Source organism: Diplotaxodon limnothrissa, linkage group LG20 (assembly GCF_057381915.1).
Source record: "Diplotaxodon limnothrissa isolate DT_005_m linkage group LG20, D_limnothrissa_male_GT1.1, whole genome shotgun sequence".
In the NCBI taxonomy this organism is placed as follows: Eukaryota; Metazoa; Chordata; class Actinopteri; order Cichliformes; family Cichlidae; genus Diplotaxodon; species Diplotaxodon limnothrissa.
In genome coordinates, this window is record NC_140615.1 from 1,604,183 (window position 1) to 1,620,982 (window position 16,800).

The window sequence follows — 16,800 nt, forward strand, 5'->3', positions numbered from 1 at the left end:
TAATATCAGCTTTCCTTTCCGTTATATTTTGTCAGACGGAAGAACTTTTGATTGCGTTTATTTAGCATCTTAACCTGTAATTTACCCATTTTATTATATGTACTTTGCTCCACACGCTTAAAGTCATTCATTACTTTTTATGCAATCACGATGCGGGGGCGACACAATCCCATGGCATATCTGCTATAGGCTTGCGTGAATGCACACACTTTGGTGTACTGCTTATCAAATATAATATTTGTCTTCAGAGCACATTCACGTTTGGGTTGCAACATTAACTAAAGCAACGATATAAGAGAGCTTGACTTGATTTCCCTTGAGTGGCTTGATTTCATAAATACCAGCAACACTGAGCACTCCGCCGTCTACAGAATTTTACTTCTCTTCCGTTAAGTTAAGGGAGGAAATGAAACCAGCACTTGTTGCAGGTTACAGATCACTAAGGACTTCATTATCACCTACTTAAATGATCTATTTTTTCTGTTTGTTTAATGAGAAAACAAAATCATGTCATGTTTTCATCGTCTCTGTACTCTAGCTTGGCGGGATCTCTTTTCTGAGACCGAACCAGGACCAAATACAGTTATAGTTACTCACTGTAATTTCTGGTTTATGGTCTGTTGAATGCAAAATAGGATCGTGCCGAACAGCTGCACTTCCCCGATACACTTCAGAGAGCTCCTAACTGCACTGTCACAAGTCACCACATTTGTATTCCAGAATAGCCCGGTTTTACCCAATCACATGGTGTGATCTTAAATTATGTCTCTACATCTACTTCAAGCAAACTCACTTTTGTCTGTGTGGGCTCTTTTGTTTAAAAAACCCAACAATATTAAGTTCCAGCTGCTGTGTAGTAAAGGGAATTTCAGAGCTTTGGCTTTGCGTAATACCTTCCAAGTACCATTCCCAATTCATGATTCATAGGTATATGAAAAACAGGAAACCACCCAATCATGGCTCTTCGCGCTGCCCCACCACGGCTCTTCGTCGCGCACGCGCCAGCTGGGAGAGCGCGCCCACGCGGACCCGATGGCAGTACAGGTCATGAGCTGAGCTGCTGAGATCATGGAGCCTGCGCCGAGGTCGGACAGGGTACTGATGGGACTTTACAGTGATGGAGAGGTACCTGTACGGTAAGCTCGGGCAAACATTTGGGTGCGCACCTGGACTTTGTGGAATTATTAAAAAATAAATAATTCCAACATGAAAACATTATTTCAACAAATTAAACTGTGTGCTTTTAGTTTTAGCGGCAGATTAATTATTATGTAAGGTACGAGTCCGAACTCATGTAGCCGTGTGCATACGAGCAAGAAACTAATCCGTCATGCGGCGGTCATAGTAGAATTATGCTCCGTCTCTGTCGAGGCTGCCCAATCACATACACAGCGACAGTTTTACTCGTGCCACGCATGGAATACGGTTAGGTCTGCTCGGTAGTTTTTCCATTGAGGTGGCAGGATGTTGAGCTCCAGGAAAAGCCTTCCAAAGGACTGTAAATTATCATCCGGAACAACCGATCTATGCCGTTGCAGTTTGGGCGGTGATTCGACTTTTCTCTTCGCAGCAACAGCTGGCTGCAAACTGAGAAGTAAGTGCAGCGGCTTGTGGACCGAAATGAAGTGAGGCGTTGTCTACTTTATTTCAGAATTCCGCTCTTCCTTCATCTGTCCTTTCTCATTCTGCCGCTATGGTTTGACGTGGGAGCGTGCAGCGGCGTAAACTTGGCGCGTCTCCATGAATATGGACCAGTGACTTGTGATACCTCCATCTTAATGCGAATAATGCAAAAGGGCAAAGCTTATAATAGTAGCTTACCAAGCTACCTTGAGTAGAATTTAGAATTGTTTAGAGCCTGTTTGTAATTTTATTATAATATCTAATTAATAGAATAACAATATTTACTAATTATTGGCCACATTCCTCCACTGATATACCAGAAGTACACACAAATGGGTACCACTGAAGGTTCATGACGCTAACTTCATTGTCTCCACAGTGGATAAGGGATTGACAGCTATGTTATGACTGACAAGAACACTTAGCCAATCGCTCAGTTGAATCCTGTGTAGTGAGTCCCAGCACCCAATCCTCATGGATTAGAGGAGGGATTATGATGTGGATTTGCCCCTGCAGATTTGCAGACAGGCCCCCATTGTGGACTAGGATGATGCTGGGGTGCACTTACTTTGATATGGATATAGTCTTAACATGTACTACGGTGTCTATTTCTCTCCAGTTTTAGCTGGAGCCTAAGGTACAGGTATGTTGACAGCCTAGCAAAGCATAATGACAAATTTGCAATTGCACCTGAGGGACAGTTGGTAAAAATTGTTGCAATTTCCTATGTTCACTGCAGATTACACAATTTTGTTTTCCCTGCAGGTTAGAATCCCAGCACTTTGCAATAACTAGAGTTAGTGCTGTCCATGGTGCTGAAATGGTCATACTGGTCCATCTTCCTTTTTTTTTAATATCCTTTCACCATCTACTGCGGTGACTGAGACTGTGGGAGGTTTTCTAAATATAATGAGCGAGAGTGTAGAAGTAGCCTGTAGTATACTGCACCACTAATGTGCAGTCTGCTTAGAGACATTTCTTTCCTGTCCTCACATTGTCACTCTCCCCTAATAAGGAAGAGCGAGGATTAGGGAGTACTTTAGCAATTGTAAGTCAAGTTGTAAAGCACTTTGGTCCGAACTCTTTTCCTGAAGAAGCACACTAATCCTGTACCTTTGTGTAAAAGGTTCTCTGGGGAATTAAATGTTTAATTTCTTTAAAATGTTCATTAAATAATTACCACAAACCATGAATTACATCAGCCTGGCTGTGACCAGAAGTACAGTTGACAGTATTGTTTGTTATATAGGTGTTGCTTCTAATGCTTGGTGTTGATTAGGTAGTTCTTGATTTAAATCATTGGTGTAATTTTATTTAGGTTGTACAGCTGCTTGTGTTGATGCAACCTTTAACTGCCAAATCAAATTGGTTTTAAATGATTTGTCTCACTTTCACCTTTTTAGAATCCATGATGTCCTGCACTGTAGCTGAAATTACAAGACCACTGACCTGTGTGTCTGGGAGACCTGCTGCCAACAGTGACTGCTGCTTTCCTCAAATAGGACTAAATAAAAGTCAGCCTCAAGCCCTAAACAATCAGTCATGGACAGGTGAAAACTGAGAGGCCAGTACGTGGCCTTTACTTACTCTGTTATCCACAAAGGACATGAGCATATTCTCAGCTTTAACAGTTTCTTTTCAGATGTTGTATTTTGCCATGTAAAAAAAAAAGAAGATGCCTTTAAATATTAGAGCCAAGCCCACACAGAGCAAGCTTTCTGCTGCTGCAAAAGGTAGTGGGCACACCGATGGCAACTCATCTCATTCACGTTTCTCAAGGTCCCCTAAACACGGGAAAGGCAAACAGGCTGTAAGCTCAGCACCAGGGGCCCGTTCAGGGTTAGAACCAGGCTCTGTGTCAGGAGGTGTGCCTGCAACACCATCTAAACTGACTGGGGGACAAGGGTCAGTGTCAAGGCCAGGTTCAAAAATCAAAGCTGAGCCAGAAGCAGGCAAAGGGTCAACGCGTGGTTCAGCGACAGCACCAGGGGGTAAAACCTTGTCTATGGAGAATATTCAGTCTTTGAGTGCTGCATATGCCACATCAGGTACTATGTATCCCAGTGAGCGGGAGTCCTTGGAACCCTCTGGTGGGTACCCCAAAGGCACCATGACACTAGGTAGAAGTACCAGCCGCTCCTCCTACACTGGCCGGACGACAGCTACCGGAAGCAGCCCAAACATCACATCTTCTGGGATGCATCACTTGTCAGATCCTTGTGGAGACCAGAGTTTTCTTTCTGGAGGGACTTCTAGTTTACGGCGGCAGTCTGGAAGACTCACACAGATAATGAATTCGACTGGACGTGGAGAGGTTTCCACATTTGATCTCCATTCTCAGCTGAGGGATCTGCAGAGAGAGAACAACAACCTGCGAAGAGAACTGGAAGGAGGTAGGGATGGAAGGACAGGCCCCAGCATGAACAGCGTCAACTTTTGGAGCCCAGATGTAAAGAGAGAAAAGGGCGTGAGGCGAGAGGAGGGAGCGAGGAGCTCCATTGTGAAAGACCAGCACAGGACAAACCAAGAAGATTTGCAGGTGAGCTTGTTTCAAAAATAGCTGCATAAATAAAACAGACATTTTCTCCACTAAACACAACACTGCGATACTATTACTTCACATTTAAGGTTCTCAGTGTAACACCCATAAAACTGTTGCTGTTATTGATGGTGAACGTCTGTCAGTCTTGCTTGTGGCTAGTGTTAGCACTTGCCAAATCAGCAATGAGACATACATGACGCAGGTCTACACTGACGTGTTGGCTAATTGCCCCTGCCTTCCATCGCCCACAGCTCGTACTGCAGAAAGCAATTTTTACTTAAATCTTTGGTTTGTACTGTTACATGATTCAGTATTGGCTAAATTCAACACTGTTTAACATATTATATAAGCTTGGGTCATATTAGCTGCTGAAGTCATTTGGCAAGATAGGAAACTAGCATTTTATAATTTGTTAGCTGTAATGCAGGGGTGTCAAACTCAAATCCTAAGTGGGCTGGATCGCTAAATGTCAGGCCAGGTCAGATTTGACCCTTTGTCAGGTCATTTAGCTGTAACGTTAGCAGGGTGACAAGCACAGGTTAGCCAGCTAGCTTTAACTTAACTGCATGAATCTGTAATGCTAAGTTTGTAGCATGACCTTATTTAAGCCACAAAACCAGACAGGGGTCCCATGAATTAAATGCCATGCCTCAGTCACATCCTCTTTTGGCCAAGGTTACTCGAGCTTTCTTATTAGGTAATCATTTAACACTGGCTGACCTGCTAACATGGATTAATTACTAGCTATGTTACAGTGGTCCAAAATCTCGCTGACAGAGGTGACTCAGAAAGTCTGGTAAGGTTGTATGTTTGAAATGAAGTTACAAACTGTTCAGACATTGGCATTAAAAAGCATTAAAAAGTCAGTCAACAGAAGCCTGCAAATATCTGTTACAGTAAATGCTGCATTTTTGATTTTACTGAGGTCTTAGTTCTTTAAAATGACACTCTTTAAAAAAGCCTGAATGGAGTGTCTGCTCGCACACTCCATTCAGGCTCTTTGTGCTGACCCACCCATTTCCTCTGCATATCATGCCCCTCACTTCACTTCATACCTTTTGTTTCTGACTTCAAGGTTGCACTGAAAGGCGTCTGTGCGGTTCATTTATAATGATGTTTGCGAGGCTCCCTGTGTTACCATGGGAACGTGCACTAGTGGCATCCACTCCAAGTTTCTAAAAACCCTCACATCTACTCCTGAAGAGACAGTGATTAGTCCTGTCCTGTGTCACCTGTCCCTGGAGTGTGGTCCATTCAGTTCGAGGCATTATCCATTTGTCTGCCTCACTGAACAGCTACTGGATCGTATCTATTATCCCTTCATCTGAATTCTTTGTGTTTTTCATCCTGACAGTATCTCCATTTGCTTTTTAAGCTTTTTTTCCCTTCACGTGTCTGTTTTTCTGATGGAAACACCTTAAAAGTCGTTGTATACAACATGAAACTCATCTAGAGTCTCTCACGCTAAGAAATCGCTGTAGCAACTCCACTCCCAGATTTTTGTATTGTTCTTTGAACCAAGCATGCAAAAACCTTGATCATATCTTCCAAGTCTCCCATCTGACTCCTCCTTCTTGTAACCAAGGAGCCACCTCTGCATTCATATTTATAGCTTTTTTCATCGCACATTGTCACAGAGTGTGAGGACACTGTGACACATACACGCACACCTACACACGCATACACACATTCTTCTCATTTCGAAAGCAGCAAACTTTATAAAATAAAGCAGACTGTGTTATTTGCACAAGTCACGCTGCAGCACCCTGCCCTCAAGTGAAGCTCGTAGAAGTTAATATAAAGAAAATGCTCATTAGCTGTTTGCTGGAGCAAACCTTTGGGCTTGATCACGCCCTGATTTTTAATTTGTACAGTATTTTTCTCGTGAGCGCAATAATAACTTTAAAAAACCTGTCGCCTTGTTCTGTCTTACTCTTACTTGCGCTGTCCCCGAGCAGCTACTGATGCACACACCTAGTTAAGCTTTACCTCATCACAGTTTTCAGTCCTGACTAGTTGTGAAATTCCTCTTTTTTGTCTCTCCCTCTTGACCTTTATTATAACTCATAAGGCTCACAGCCCACATAAAATATAACATGTAAAATCTGAAAAAGACTTCTTTTAAAAAACCCTGCTTTTAGAGAAAAAAGCAGCTGTATCACAGGGAAGATGTTATTCTTAAGCTTGCTAATCTCCCGTATCGCCTCCGTCTCCCTTCCCTTCTTTCAGCCTGTCACTTTCCACCTCTTTTTTTCTTCATTTCCCCTGGATATTTTCTTTCTTTCCTTTTTGCTCTTTGAGAGACTGTGGAAAGAGTTCAGTCTGGCATGAGAACTTTGTTATTAGCATAAGGAATGTCACCTCTTCTCTCAGCAGCAGTGACCAGTTTTGTCCCCTAACCATCTGCCTGTTTTGCTTATGTTTGCGTCGGCTGCGTGTTTGTGTGCGTGCGCAGTTGCACGTGTGTATTTGTATCTTGGTTGTGTACGTGTTTGTGTGTAGGGCTCTCCTCCCACTCCGACTTAATATTCAATGCTTGTTGTTGCATTGATTATCTGTGTTCACCCTCGGCTGCCTCCTACGTCTCCACTCCGTGTCCTTGGCTCCATGCACCTTCTGGACTGGAAAAAAGAGCTTAGAATAATTGAGTAAAATAAGTAACACCTTCACACTGATTAGAAGATTGTAATTTAACTTTCTGATAAATCATTGTCTGAATTTTGTAAGTTGCTGTTTGTGTGTGTGTGTTTATTTAGACTATACTTTTTTTGAGCACAGTTACAATTTCATGTGTCTTTTTAAGCACTGATTGAATTTCCAATCAAAAACCAGGAAGCTATAAAAGCAAACGAACATAATATATTCTGTGTTCTTTTGCCTTGTGTGCTGCAAAAGCAGGAATGTCAAAAGAAATTGGTTGCCCCCAGCAACACACGGACATTTAGCGGTTAGTTGTTAAAATGGTAAATATATTGGCGTATTGGTTAGTCATTGCAGCGGAGAACCTCCGCAGCCTTACGGTTATGAGTCAAGTTCAGCAAATTTTGTTTAAACCCACAGAATTTATTTTAAGTTCCAGGTTAAGCCCTGCCAAGGTTTTAGATGCATTTCCATTCTTTATCGTGAAGAATTAAAAAATATATTTATGAGCCTATAAAGGTTCCCCCAGTTGTTCTATTGATTTTAGCTGAACGTTAAAGGTTTTCAAGGTCTCAACCTAAAAGTCAAATCTTGGACAATTATATGAAACGAATACAGGATTTTTGTTAATAGTAATGATAAGAAGAGAAAGAAGATGAAATCACTTCACAAAGACACAACTTTTTGTTTTCTTGCTGTCTCTGTGTTGCAGTCTGTTATGATATACTCACAACTTCACAAACCTTTGAACTTGGGAGGAGTAAACTTACTGTTAATTTGAAATATGGATGCTGACTCTCTTTAGGTCATTTTACAATATTCATAAATTTGTTTACATCAGTTGATTTTTTATTTCTATATGGAATTCCTTCGTACTTGAAACTCTTTCTCAATCCTGTTGCTCTACTTGCAAGTAGCACAAAAGGAGCTTTTGTGTTCTCCATGTGCTTTGAGGAGAAAACCCGACCCCTTGTGGTCATAGTGTGTAACTAGTCTCCAAGAGTTTTGTGAATTAAGATGTCTAAATGAATCTAGCGAATGGTTATTTGTTCCTATCATGTCTCACTTTTGGCTTCTCATGTGTCTTTGTGTCTTACATCATCTCTCTCTGCTGCAGCCTGGGAATAACAGAAGAAACAAGGTCTGTCTTCATATACCGTCCCATACTTTACATATGTGTGTTTTCACATGTTGTGCAGATTTGCTCATGTTTATTTAATTATTGAATAAATGGGAACTTTGTCTTTTATAGCAGCTTCCTTTAACAGTTCAGGAGCTTCAGGAGGAGCTGAGGGCTCATAGAGAGATGAACAGTCGCTCCCAGCAGCACCGTCAGCAGGGGAACTCCTATCGAGAGCTCCATATGGACCAGGACCTCAGAGGGGGACTCAGCCCTGGCCACAGTCCCAGACAAAGCCCCAGCAACCTGCAGAGTCCTGGACCAAAGAGCAGCCCTAGAGCCAGCCCATCCAACACCTACAATCCAAGGCAACAGGAAGCTGACATCATCATTCACAGCCCTGGATACGGCTGTAACACTGCAGTAGCCGCACAAAGAATCAGCCCAGCTGACACCCTTCAGCGTGGGCTGAGGAGCAGCCCAAATCAGCCTCTCTACAGTCCTAGCCAAGGTCCCGGGATTGTACCCAGCTCTGGTTCTCTTCACCCTTGTAGTCCCTGTCAGGTGCCTGGGTGTGACGGCTTTTCCTCACCTCCTCCCCTGGTTCCATCAGAGGAGAACTTCTTCCAACTGCAGTCAGAGCACGAGCGGCAGGCCAAGGAGCTATCCCTGCTGAGGAAGACCATGGAAGAGATGGAGATGAGAATTGATTCTCAGAAGCAGACGCTGGGCGCCCGGGACGAGAGCATCCAGAGACTGTTAGAGATGCTTCAAGGCCAAAGCCAAGGTCAAGGTCAGGGACACTGGGGACGGGGACAGCGGACAGGCATAATAACCATGGCAGCACAGGAGGCTGAAGCCCAGCTGGAGAACGTGCATTTGAGAGAGGTACACTTTTTCCTGCTGATATTTATACACATCTGAACCATTCATCTGCACTGTCAGAGCAATTTTAAGAGAAGGCTGAGCATTATGCACTTTACACTTTAGTGTAGAATTCTCGCAGGTTGAATCACGGTACTCGGTTGAATTTCCTGAATTACCTTTTGATTTAACAGTCACTGAGTCAAATATCCCTCATTACCAAATGAAAATCCTTGGCAAGTTAAGCCACTGTATGATCATATGCATATCATAAAACATTAACACAGCATGTCATTTTCAACACCAAAACATTGTCTGTTCTGTCTGTTCTATAGGGTTTTAAAAACATTTTCACTTTAAAGCTGATGCTAAACTATTTGTGTTGCTAATGTTAATTGATGAGATTACACACTTGACTTAGGTGTGCATGCACGCCTAATCTGTATACATTTGTGTCAGTTTCTATGTATTAAGCAAAATGTGGGAGCAGGAATCAGCTCAGCAGGTCTTATCAATGGGCCAGATTAACATACGGCGAGCTCTAAGCCTGCGTTGAGCCATGCAGTTTTATAATCTGTGTGTACGTGTGTCCTCCTGAGTATACTCATATGGTAGCTGAACAAACAACAGTTTCTGTGCTGTTTGCAGCATTTGATATTCATCTTTAATTCTGCAGCCCATGACTTGTTATGCCTTCAAATAAATACTTAACTAGATAAATCAAAATTGAGTTTAGCCAATGGAAAAACAAACACTTCTTCAGGTGCTCATACGTCTCTATTGCCCGTTGTTTCTTTTCACAATTAGAGTTTTATTATGTAGCAGCCCTGCAGCCAGTGCTGGTGTAGCACAGGTGTATCGGTATTCTCTGCCATTAGGGGCAATACTAGGCTGCTCTGTGCTCCTCACTACTGCCTTATCTATTTTTAACTCCTAAATCTTCTTAGCCTTTAATTTCTCTACCTCTGTGTGTGTGTGTGTTTTATGTCGGTGCATGCTACCGATATTGCTTGTATCATTCTGTTCTTGTTTTTCTGTCTTTGTTTGTCTGCCTCTCTGCGTCTGCTGTGCAAACTCAAAAACAAAATTGTGTGTGTGTGTGCGCGCGCGTGTTCGTGTGTCTGTGAATGAGCATGCGTACACATCTGGAGCCAATCGGCTTAGTGTTTTCAAGTGAGAACACTCCCTCTCTGGGTGGCTGATGGGATATCCGCCCATTTAGTCACTGTGGTGATTTTGTTTAAGGGGAATGTGGGTGTTTCAGTCCATGCTAATGCAACCACTGCTGTGTATGTTTGGGTGTGTGTGTGTGTGTGTAATGTGTGGGACCTAACCATGCTGTGTGTGTAAGAGGTGAGTACCTGCTCACACACACTGCGTGCTGTGCTATTTTTAAGTACTGGACAGCTTAACATATGCTAGGAGGAGGAGGGGACATGTGTCAGGGAGAGAGGCAGAGAGGGAGTTCAGATTTTAGAAAGTAGAAAAACATGCTGTGTTTGTCTGAATATTAATGTATGATTAATGAGTGAAAACAGCCTGACCTCCCTGATTGAATAGAGAAGTGATTGTTCTCTCAGTTTCCCCCCCAAGTTTCCCAGTTTCTGGTCTCAAATATATATATATATATATATATATATATATATATATATATATATATATATATATATATATATATATATGTATATGTGTATATGTATATGTATATGTGTATATATATATATATATATATATATATATATATATATATATATATATATATATACATATATACATATATATATATATATATATATATGTATATATATATATATATATATATATATATATATATATATATATATATTGCTGTCATTCGGAACCGCTACATCGATCACTACGGCCGTCTTCTTCTGTTTGTCTACCACCACTATGTCCGGTTGGTTAGCCACCACCATTTTGTCCGTCTGTATCTGGAAGTCCCACAGGATCTTAGCTCGGTCATTCTCCACCACCCTTGGGGGCATCTCCCATTTTGACCTCGGGACTTCCAGGTTATACTCGGCACAGATGTTCCTGTACACTATGCCGGCCACTTGGTTATGGCGTTCCATGTATGCCTTGCCTGCTAGCATCTTGCACCCTTCTGTTATGTGCTGGATTGTCTCTGGGGCATCTTTACACAGCCTGCACCTGGGGTCTTGCCTGGTGTGATAGACCCCAGCCTCTATGGATCTTGTACTCAGAGCTTGTTCTTGTGCTGCCATGATTAGTGCCTCTGTGCTGTCTTTCAGTCCAGCTTTGTCCAGCCACTGGTAGGATTTCTGGATATCAGCCACCTCCTCTATCTGCCGGTGGTACATACCGTGCAGGGGCCTGTCCTTCCATGATGGTTCCTCGTCTCCCTCCTCTTTCTTGGGTTTCTGCTGCCTGAGGTATTCACTGAGCACTCGGTCAGTTGGGGCCATCTTCCTAATGTATTCTTGGATGTTCGTTGTCTCATCCTGGACTGTGGTGCTGACACTCACCAGTCCCCGGCCCCCTTCCTTCCGCTTAGCGTACAGCCTCAGGGTGCTGGACTTGGGGTGAAACCCTCCATGCATGGTAAGGAGCTTTCTTGTCTTTATGTCAGTGGCTTCTATCTCCTCCTTTGGCCAGCCTATTACCCCAGCAGGGTACCTGATCACGGGCAGGGCGTACGTGTTGATGGCCCGGATCTTGTTCTTACCATTCAGCTGACTCCTCAGGACTTGCCTGACCCTCTGCAGGTACTTGGTGGTTGCAGCCTTTCTAGCAGCCTCTTCATGGTTCCCATTCGCCTGCGGGATCCCCAAGTACTTGTAACTGTCCTCTATGTCTGCAATGTTTCCTTCTGGTAGTTCAATCCCCTCAGTTCTGACTACCTTCCCTCTCTTTGTTACCATCCGACTACACTTCTCCAGTCCGAACGACATTCCAATGTCATTGCTGTATAGCCTGGTAGTGTGGATCAGTGAATCGATGTCTCGTTCACTCTTGGCATACAGCTTGATGTCATCCATGTACAGGAGGTGGCTGACAACTGCTCCGTTCCGTAGTCGGTATCCGTAGCCAGTCTTGTTAATGATCTCACTGAGGGGGTTCAGGCCTATGCAGAACAGCAGTGGGGACAGAGCATCTCCTTGGTAGATCCCGCACTTGATGGTAACTTGTGCTATGGGCTTGGAGTTGGCCTCTAGTGTTGTACGCCACATCCCCATTGAGTTCCTGATGAAGGCTCTTAGGGTCCCATTGATCTTGTACAATTCTAGGCATTCCAGTATCCAGCTGTGGGGCATTGAGTCATAGGCCTTCTTGTAATCAATCCAGGCAGTGCACAGGTTGGTCAGTCTGGTCTTGCAGTCTCGGCTGATTGTTCTGTCTACCAGTAGCTGGTGTTTTGCGCCTCTGGTATTCTTGCCAATTCCTTTCTGTGTCCCGCTCATGTATTGACCCATGTGCCTGTTCATCTTAGCCGATATGATGCCTGACAGGAGCTTCCATGTAGTACTGAGGCAGGTTATTGGTCGGTAGTTGGAGGGGACCGGTCCCTTCTTGGGGTCCTTGGGGATCAGGACCGTCCGACCTTCGGTTAGCCATTCCGGGTGTCTCTCGTTAACTAGCAGCTGGTTCATTTGTGCTGCCAGACGCTCGTGGAGTGCAGTCAGCTTCTTTAGCCAGTAGGCGTGAACCATGTCGGGCCCTGGTGCTGTCCAACTCTTCATACTGGAGACCCTTTCTTGGATATCTGCCACTGTGATGGTTACTGGACCCTGTTCAGGGAGGTCGCTGTGGTCTGCCCTCAGATCCACTAGCCACTGAGCATTGCCGTTATGGGTTGCGTCCTTCTCCCATATGCCCTTCCAGTATTGCTCCGTCTCCAGCCTTGGTGGTGCTGTTCTCTTATTGTTCCCTTGCCACTGAGAGTACACCTTTGCTGGTTCTGTGGAGAACAGCTGGTTTATTCTCCTGCCTTCTATCTCTCTGGTGTACCTCCTCAAGCGGCTGGCCAAGGCTGTGAGTCTTTGCTTGGCAGTTTCCAAGGCCTCAGGTATGGACAGCTTGCTGTATTTCTTATGCACCTTCTTTGTCGCACCTTTCTGCAACTCCGTTAGTTGGCTAACCTCCCTCCGTGCTACTTTGATCTTGCCCTCTAGCCTCCTTCTCCATGGAGGGTACTGCCCCTTGTCGCTGTTCAACTTGTAGCCAAGCATCTCACTGATCACTGCTGCCGTATTGTAGATCAGCTTGTTAGTGTCGGTAATCGTGGTTGTAGGTATTGTCCGTAGTGCTGCATTAACATCATCTAGCAGACCTTCTGAGGGTACTTCACGTAATCTTGGTAACCGGCTACGGGGGATCCAGGTTTCAAGCTTGGCCATGATCCTATTTTTCAGGTCAATTCCTCTCGCACTCAACGGTCCTTCTCCTATCGCACTTGGGGCTACGTACCCAATCTCGGGTGGGGGTGATGAAATCGCCCCCCTGACCTGGCGTCCTGACTCCTCCTTGCCGTAGCATTTGTGTTGTACCTCGTCAATCTCTAGCTGTGAGAGCAGTCCCTTCTTTCGAATGTTGGAACACTGAGCTACTAGTTGTTTCGCCGTCACTGTGGATGTTGGGTATCGAAGAATCCATAGGTCCGTCATCCTATTCATGTAGCCCCTGCCGCCGGGGTTACTTGCATAGTAGCATTCCAACAACGCCCTGTTTTCGTCTCTTGCCCACCGATGCCTTCTTGTTCCAGTAGCCCACTTTTCGTCAGGGTGCCCTGGTTCCTCAACACCTGACGCGGACCTTGTTGATCCGGGCGACGTCCGAGCCGGCATGCCTTCATATTTATCTGTCTCGCTCATGTCTGCGGTAGGCTCGCTTAGCATAGGGGGTCTAGCCTTAGGACCCTTACTGGATACAGACGCCCAAGGCAGGAATCGAACTTGCGATCCTGGGTTCCAAAGGCGTGTATATATATACATATATATATATGTATATATATATATATGTATATATATATGTATGTACCACCGGCAGATAGAGGAGGTGGCTGATATCCAGAAATCCTACCAGTGGCTGGACAAAGCTGGACTGAAAGACAGCACAGAGGCACTAATCATGGCAGCACAAGAACAAGCTCTGAGCACAAGATCCATAGAGGCTGGGGTCTATCACACCAGGCAAGACCCCAGGTGCAGGCTGTGTAAAGATGCCCCAGAGACAATCCAGCACATAACAGCAGGGTGCAAGATGCTAGCAGGCAAGGCATACATGGAACGCCATAACCAAGTGGCCGGCATAGTGTACAGGAACATCTGTGCCGAGTATAACCTGGAAGTCCCGAGGTCAAAATGGGAGATGCCCCCAAGGGTGGTGGAGAATGACCGAGCTAAGATCCTGTGGGACTTCCAGATACAGACGGACAAAATGGTGGTGGCTAACCAACCGGACATAGTGGTGGTAGACAAACAGAAGAAGACGGCCGTAGTGATCGATGTAGCGGTTCCGAATGACAGCAATATCAGGAAGAAGGAACACGAGAAGCTGGAGAAATACCAAGGGCTCAGAGAAGAGCTGGAGAGGATGTGGAGGGTGAAGGTAACGGTGGTCCCCGTGGTAATCGGAGCACTAGGTGCGGTGACTCCCAAGCTAGGCGAGTGGCTCCAGCAGATCCCGGGAATAACATCGGAGATCTCTGTCCAGAAGAGCGCAGTCCTGGGAACAGCTAAGATACTGCGCAGGACCCTCAAGCTCCCAGGCCTCTGGTAGAGGACCCGAGCTTGAAGGATAAACCGCCCGCAGGGGCGTGCTGGGTGTTTTTTTGTATATGTATATATGTATATGTGTGTGTGTGTGTGTATATGTGTATATGATGTCTTTGAAATGTTTCTTCCCTTTTTTGCCTTCAAGAAAATAATTTGGTGGTGGTAAAAAAGTGGAAACCTTTTCCTGTTGTTTAGTGTCACTATTATTGACTCATTAAGATCTCCATCTAAACATGTTAGGAACTTAAACATTAATTAATTGATTGGTACAGTATCATCAAGCCTAGTTTGCGGACACAGGGGATACAGTCAAACTTATAGATAAATCTCTCTCTCCTCGTATTATTTGGTCAAGTGTGCAAACGTCTTTATCAAATATAAAATAATTTAAAATGCAGCAAAACATACATAATGCTAAAAAAAGAATTCAGTAAATAGGCCCCCTTCTGTATATTCTTACTGGTCAGAGTAAAGGCCTTTAAAATCACTGTATATTGCACATTTTGATAGTGAATTGGTGTGAATGGCTGCATTAAGGATACCTGAGTTTGAAATAATATTTTTAACAACGAATGTTACACGTCCGGTGGGTAAAATTGCTAAGACAGACTTGTGCCTCCTTTTTTTCACTATCATGGCGCTGCCTTTTGAACTGCCAGGATGTGGTTTCTCTTAGTTCCAAAACAAATGTAAAATTTTGTTTTGGCAGACTGGAGGACAGTTTTCAGTCTCCAGTTACTTCCCGAGCCTGTGTAGATCTCTATTACATACTGCCAGTCAGCAACATTTTGTGGTTTGCCTCTTAAAAAACCATTAATCAGATAATCAGATTATCGTAGTCTTTTAATGATGTAACACCAAGTTCCTTTGCAGTTTTAGGTTCTGGATGTTCTTTGTAGATCCAAACATGTTACCGACCTGTTGCCATTTAACTAAATGTGGAATTTTCCACCGCATATTTGTTGTGTGTAACATGTCATAACTTTGCCTGCTCCAGCTTTGGTCTTTTTTGTAACCATGTTGCTGCCATCATGTTTCTCTTCTTTCAGCTGCTCCCTTTAAGCTCCTCACAGTTTCAACATTTTTCTAATATGTTTTTCAGTGTAGCTCGTTCATCACCACTGCCTTAAACATTTGTTAAGTAGTTTAATGCATTTGTCACTTTGTGGGTGGTGATGAATTAAAATGCTCAGAGGTTGTTTTATCCAAGCAGTAGCCTACTTCCTGTGAAGGCATCTTGTAATTTTTGCTTTACGTTGCAAAGGCGAGTCGGTGACGGTAGCTCAGCTGTTGCCTCTATCTGGGACCACTGCTGTCAGCTTTTTGATTAGCTCCACAGGAAACTAGCCCGACTTCCTTTCATTACCGCACCCATTACTCCTCATCTAAATCTAAATCTCAGCTTGTTTACTTTAAACTGAGATCATAAACGCCCCTTTTTTCAGTTTGCCTCTCATTTTCATTTACTTATTTTTTGCTGGAATGAAGTGGCCTTCTTAACTCTGTGCTTTATCGAAGGAAAGCTGAAGACATCCATTAAAGTGTGTTTGTATGATGAAAATCAGAGGACTGACGGATGTTTCTCCGCATACCATCCAGGACAGACGACGGCCATATGTTAAATCACTTGAACCAGCTGTTTGTGCTTATGTGTGGATTTGCAGTGTGTACGGATGGAGAGCGCACTCCATCACTCCTTCACCTGCTGATGTATGTTGTCACATGTATGTTGTGTGCACAGGGGTGTTCTCTCACTTGTGTTTCCTGTTCAACTTTGTCACTGATCCGAATACCTTAATTGCACAAATCCAGCATAGAAACACTGGCACATGTTTCTCAGCCCATTCATAGCACTCATAGACTGATCTGGACTAAAAATGATTTGGATCCACACATTTTAGTCACTTTTAAAAAGTGTTAGTGGGCCACCTGAACTTTTGCAGTACCAGCAAGGTCCACAGAGTGGCAGTGTTCTATCAGAGTTTGACCACTGCAGCGATTACAATCACAAACTGAGCCAAAGTTGTGTGTGATGGGACCACATACACACACTCAGAGACACACACACGCTGAGAGGCATAAATCTGGGCCTAATTGACTCTCCCCAGCCGTCAGGTCCCTGCAGACCCAATAATAACAGCCTCACCACTGGTCTGTTCCTGCCCAGACCTGACCTGCTGCCAAATGTGTCCAAACACACACACATTCACACTTTCACAATGAGTTTTTTACTTGGAGATGGCATGTATTCTTTA

General features: G+C 44.1%; 1 protein-coding gene across 2 annotated transcripts in view; it reads left to right on the top strand.

Moving 5' to 3' along the window:
* Positions 1 to 3,298: 3,298 nt before the first annotated feature.
* Positions 3,299 to 16,800, top strand: part of LOC146610183 (ERC protein 2) — a 138,701-nt gene continuing 125,199 nt past the window's right edge. For both annotated transcript variants that reach the window (XM_085343988.1, XM_085343987.1), the window contains exons 1-3: positions 3,299 to 4,162; positions 7,923 to 7,946; positions 8,058 to 8,813. In XM_085343988.1, the coding sequence (XP_085200114.1) occupies positions 3,299 to 4,162; positions 7,923 to 7,946; positions 8,058 to 8,813 (1,644 nt within the window). The remainder of the gene's footprint in view (positions 4,163 to 7,922; positions 7,947 to 8,057; positions 8,814 to 16,800) is intronic.